We start from the raw sequence: 5,954 nt of genomic DNA on the forward strand, positions 1-5,954 counted from the left end.
GGGGCCCACATGGGGTGTATGGGATTGTTGTGAGTGTGGGTTCATGGATAGAACAGAATGCACTTTGTCTTCTTGCCCAGCCAGCCTGGCCAAGCTCGTGAACAAGCTCAGTGGGAAGTTGTGGAGTGCATCTGAGCCACAGAGGGACCCTCTAAACCCAGGCTCTGACATGCATGTGAGCTCAGCCCTCAGGGGCTGAGATTGTGGTGAATTTGTGTCCCATCTCTCTCTCTCTCTTTTTTTTTTTTTTTTTGAGACAGAGTCTAGCTCTGTTGCCCAGGCTGGAATGCATAATCTCAGCTCACTGCAACCTCCTCCTCCCAGGTTCAAGTGAATCTCCTGTCTCAGCCTACCAAGTAGCTGGGACTACAGGCGGCACATGCCACCATGCCCAGCTAATTTTTGTATTTTTAATAGAGACGGGGTTTCACCATGTTGACCAGGCTGGTCTCGAACTCCTGACCTCACGTGATCTGACTGCCTCAGCCTCCCAAAGTGCTGGGATTACAGATGTGAGCCACCACGCTCAGCTTTTATATACCATCCCTAATCCCAGGACTTAGGGGGCATCTCCCAATGGCTACTTCCTGTTGCCAACTTGGAAAGGGAGATTGTAGTGACAGGGGCCTTAGGTTTACCACCAGCAAGAGCTTGCAAGATGGGCATAATTTGGGGGATAATTTTTTTATGCAGCAATAGCTAACTAATACACTTCCTAGCTGATCTGGGACAGAGAAACTGATCAATATTTACACTAACTTGGATAAATATTTAAACAGTCCTAGAAAGACTTCTAAGGCCAGGCACAGTGGCTCATGCCTGGAATCCCAGCACTCTGGGAGGCCAAGATAGGTGGATTGCTTGAGCCTAGGAGTTTGAGACCAGCCTGGACAACATAGCAAGACCCTGACTCTACAAAAATTTTAAAAATTAGTTGGGTGTGGTGGAATGCACCTGGAGTCCCAGCTACCCAGGAGGCCCAGGTGGGAGGATTACTTGAGCCGTGGAGATGGGGCGGCATTGAACTATGATTGCACCACTGCCCTCTAGCCTGGGCCACAGAGAGAGACCCTGTCTCAAAAACACAAACTAACAAATACAAACTTATGAGTGTTAGAATATTTCAGGATTTGCAATTGGATGTGAGGGATTGTAGATGGGCCCCTGAATTTATTTAACCAGAACCAAACCAACGGGCATTTGGTTTCTAGTCTTCCATACTAACAGCCAATGCCACAGGGATTAATCTTGTACATACTTTTTTTTTATGCAAATGCAGGTTCCTGTGGGCAAATCCTGCAATGGGAAACCTCAGAATTTAAAGTATGTGTGTTTTTCACTTCAACAGAGGGCTGTCTACCATGATAGCCTCACCTGGTGCCCTTCACCTTTGTCTGGGAGGTTTAGGAGCTGCTTTTAGCTCCTTTTCTGAGAACCTTCTTTCCTATCCTTCACCCTTTCATCTTTTGGCTGCTTATACATTTCTTTTTCTTTTTCTTTCTTTCTTTCTTTTTTTTGAGACGTAGTCTCGCTCTGTCACCAGGCTGGAGTGCAGTGGCAGCATCTTGGCTCTCTGTAACCTCCACCTTGCGGGTTCAAGCAATTCTCCTGCCTCAGCCTCCCCAGTAGCTGGGATTACAGGCGTCCACCACCATGCCCGGCTATTTTTGTATTTTTAGTAGACACGGGGTTTCACCATGTTGGCCAGGCTGATTTTGAACTCCTGACCTCAGGTGATCCACCCGCCTCGGCCTCCCAAAGTGCTGGGATTACAAGCGTGAGCCACTGCACCCGGCCTACGTTTCTTTTTTTTATTTTTATTTTTTGAGATGGAGTTTCACTCTTGTCACCCGGGCTGGAGTGCAATGGCGCAATCTCGGCTAACTGCAACCTCTGCCTCTCGGGTTCAAGCGATTCTCATGCCTCAGCCTCCCGAGTAGCTGGGATTACAGGCGCCCACCACCATGCCCCGCTAATTTTTGTATTTTTAGTAGAGACGAGGTTTCACCATGTTGGCCAAGCTGGTTTTTTTTTTTTTTTTTTTTTTTTTTTTTGAGACAGAGTCTTGCTCTGTTGCCTGGGCTGGAGTGCAGTGGCGCGATCTCGGCTCACTGCAAGCTCCGCCTCCCGGGTTCATGCCATTCTCCTGCCTCAGCCTCCCAGTAGCTGGGACTACAGGCGCCCGCCACCGTGCCCGGCTAATTTTTTGTATTTTTTTAGTAGAGACGGGGTTTCACCGTGGTCTCGATCTCCTGACCTCGCGATACGCCCGCCTCGGCCTCCCAAAGTGCTGGGATTACAAGCGTGAGCCACCGCGCCCGGCCTAGCCAAGCTGGTCTTGAACTCCAGATCCTTGGCCTCCCAAAGTGCTGGGATTACAGGCATGAGCCATTGCGCCTGGCCAACATCTCTATTAACTCTGATTTTTTAAGCACTTATTACATGCCAGGCATCTGACACATCTGATTTTTGACGTCCATATATTTTCCATTTTACAGATGAGGAAACTGAGGCTGAGTGGGAAGGAGGGGCTTTTCCCAGGCAGCCAGACTCTGGTGCCCAGATCCAGCCACTCTGCCCACCACCTTCTCGAGGAACATTCCAGAGCTGAATCTTCACCCACATCTATCTTGTTTCTATTGGATAAATGTCTACAAGTGGGATTTCTGGGCCAAAACGGATGTGTCATCTTTAGGCTTTTGTAACCCCTGCAACTTCAGAAAACTGTGCCATTTTATACTCCAAGCAGCAGCATTTATTTGTGTATTTTCTCCAAGCCTTTCTTAATTTTAATTTTTTTTTTTTTTGATACGGAGTCTTGCTCTGTCACCCGGGCTGGAGTGCAGTGGCAGGGTCTCAGCTCACTGCAACCTCCGCCTCCTGGGTTCAAGGGATTCTCCTGCCTCAGCCTCCCAAGTAGTTGAGATTTCAGGCGCCCACCACCATGCCCGGTTAATTTTTGTGTTTTTAGTAGAGATGGGGTTTCACCATGTTGGCCAGGCTGGTCTCGAACTCCTGTCCTTAAGTGATCTGCCCACCTCAGCCTCCCAAAGTACTGGGATTACAGGTGAGAGCCACCACACCTGGCCTAATTTGTTTTTTTTTTAAATAATAGAGACAGGATCTCGCTATGCTGCCCAGGCTGATCTCAAACTCCTGGACTCAATCAATCCTCCTGCCTCGGCCTCCCAAAGTGCTACGATTATAGGAGTGATCCACCACGTCCAGCCTCCAAATCCTTTCTAAACACTAGGACTTTTCATAAAAAGAAAAAAGCTATGCCAATTAGACACACACAGAAATCTCATGATTTTATTTTGAATTTCTTTGACTAAATTGAACTTACAAATAAGTTTATTATGGCCGGGTGTGGCAGTGCACACCTGTAATCCCAGCACTTTGGGAGGCTGAGGCGGGCAGATCACTTTAGCTCAGGAGTTCAAGACCAGCCTGGCCAACATAGTGAGACCTCGTCTCTACAAAAAATACAAAATTAGCGGCCGAGAGTGGTGGCTCACGCCTGTAATCCCATCACTTTGGGAGGCTGAGACAGGTGGATTGCTTGAGCCAAGGAGTTTGAGACCAGGTTGGGCAATGTGGCGAAACCCGTCTCTACTAAAATAAATAAATAAATAAATAAATAAATAAATAAATAAATAAATTTTTAAAAAAGCTGGACTGAGATGGGAGATTTACCTGAGCCTGGGAAGTCAAGGCTGCAGTGAGTGGTGATTGCACCACTGCACTCCAGCCTGGGTGATGGGAGTGAGACCCTGTCTCAAAAAACAAAATCCAAATATGTTGATTAGCCATTTACATGTTTGTAGTTTTTTTTTTTTATTTCAGTGAATTGCCTGTTCATAGCTTTTTTCTACTTTTCAGGAGTGTTTGTATTTTTCTTATTCATATCTAATAACTCTTTATATCTGAAGGATATGAAAGCTTTGTGATACAGGTTACAGATTTGGGGTTTTTTTTCTCCGCTTGCTGTGAGCCTTTTGGGTTTGTTTCCTAGCTCCAAATCTTAACTTGGTGTCAAGTTTCCTGGCTGGGAGACAAGCTTTTACCGACTTCCTCTGCTTGCCAGCAAAGTCATCTGCTAACTGGATATTGGCAGCCTCTCCGCTGTCTTGCAGCTGCTTCTGGAGTGGGTTCCACAGGGATTCCCCTGTGTTCTTGGTTCAGCTTGCAGAGGGACTTTCACACTCCATGGAGACCGTTTCCTCCCATTCTGTCTGGAGTTTTCAGCCCACCCCAAGACAATGAGATATTCCTGACCTTTCCACCTATTTCCCTCCAACCCCACCTTCCGAAATACATTTGCTCAATACATTTGTACTTCATAGGCTTCTTTAGCTGTCTTCCTTTTACCCTGGACGGGATGTAGATGTTAATTCTGGAACAATTGCAGCTACAAGAATTTGTCATCCTGCCCCTTTTGAGAAAACCATTGTTTGCCCTTGGGTCTAAATCCTTCCAGATGGGATGGGATGTATCTTGTCATCTCCTTTTTCTTACTTAATATGAAAAGACCCTTCCTCATCAAGTCCACAGAGTGTAAATTTGTTTTTATCTTTTTTTTTTTTTTTTTGAGACGGTGTCTCCCTCTGTCACCCAGGCTGGAGTGCAGTGGTGCCATCTTGGCTCACTGCAACCTCTACCTCCTGGGTTTAAGTGATTCACCTGCCTTGGTCTCCGAAGTAGCTGGGATTACAGGCGAAGCGCCACCATGACCGGCTAATTTTTTGTATTTTTAGAAGAGATGGGGCTTCGCCATATTGACCAGGCTGGTCTCGAACTCCTGACCTCAAGTGATCCGCCTGCTTCAGCCTCCCAAAATGTTGGGATTACAGGCGTGAGCCACTGCGCCTGGCCTGTATCCTTCTTAAAAATTAAGTTTTAGTGGGGCATGATGGCTCACTGGTAATCCCAGCAGTTTGGGAGGCCGAAGGGGGAGGATTACTTGAGCCCAGGAGTTTAAGAACAGCCCGGGCAACATAGTGAGACTCTATCTCTACAAAAAATTTAAAAATTAGCCGGGCGTGGTTGAGTGCACTTGTAGTCCCAGCTACTTGGGAGGCTGAGGCAGGAGGATCAGTTGAGCCCAGGAGGTTGAGGCTGCAGTGAGCCACGATCATGTGATCATGCCACTGCACTCTAGCCTGAGTCACAGAGTAAGACCCTCTCTGTGAAAATAATAATAATAATGTTCAGATGTATTTTTAAAAGTTTTTATTGTTTTTAAAAATAGAGGCACGGTCTTGCTATGTTGCACCACTGCACTCCAGCCCGGGCGACAAAGCCGGACTCCGTCTCAAAAAAAAAAAAAAAGTGTGATACTAAGTCAATCAATTTGAAAATGCGGCACCAGAGTATTGGAAAACAATCCCTTGGCAGCGTTTCCATGAAAACACGGCCCTTGTCTCTGGAAGAGCTTGTGCTCAGAACGGTCCATTATCATGCCCTGGCTCCATTTTCACGCCAACCCTGTAGGGTCTCTATGATCTCATTTTATAGATGGACAGACAGGCTCACACATAGCAAGCCCAAGGCGGGGACTGAATGTGACGCCAGGTCTGTGGACGTCATGACCTTTATTCTCCACAACCCTCAGTGACATGCCTGTGAGATCCAAAACCATGATGGCAAAACCCATGTTGCAGCAAGGGAAACTGAGGCTAAGGTCTCTTGGGTCCCAAACCAGGTCCTAAGTAGCCAAGTCTGCCTGGTGGCACAGCCTGGGTTTTATACATCGGGAAATTGGGCGGCGCATCTGGCGGAGGTCTCAGTGGTAGGAGGCGCCTGGAGGAAGCGCGGGTTCCTAACCCTAACCTCCCTTCCCTAACCTCCCTTCCACGCGCTCCGAGCGCTATGTGCCTTTAAGATGGGTGCGGGGGCGGGGCGTCCTGGGTAGGGCTGCAGGTGACGTCACTCCGGGGTTCGGGTCTCAGAGA

The 5,954-nt window shown here is 47.6% G+C and overlaps 1 protein-coding gene across 6 annotated transcripts in view; it reads left to right on the forward strand.

The window, feature by feature from the left end:
* NIBAN3 (niban apoptosis regulator 3) overlaps positions 1 to 4,343 on the forward strand; it is a 28,625-nt gene extending 24,282 nt beyond the window's left edge. For 3 of the 6 annotated variants that reach the window (XM_063616337.1, XM_055239301.2, XM_063616338.1), the window contains one exon: positions 2,499 to 4,343. In XM_063616337.1, the coding sequence (XP_063472407.1) occupies positions 2,499 to 2,611 (113 nt within the window). In that variant the 3' untranslated portion in view covers positions 2,612 to 4,343. Of the gene's footprint in view, positions 1 to 80; positions 176 to 2,498 lie in introns of all 6 variants that reach the window. The other 3 variants (XM_055239299.2, XM_063616336.1, XM_063616335.1) reach the window with 2 other exon arrangements.
* The last annotated feature ends 1,611 nt before the right edge of the window (positions 4,344 to 5,954 follow it).

The sequence above is a fragment of the Symphalangus syndactylus genome, chromosome 13 (assembly GCF_028878055.3).
Source record: "Symphalangus syndactylus isolate Jambi chromosome 13, NHGRI_mSymSyn1-v2.1_pri, whole genome shotgun sequence".
Lineage (NCBI taxonomy): Eukaryota > Metazoa > Chordata > Mammalia > Primates > Hylobatidae > Symphalangus > Symphalangus syndactylus.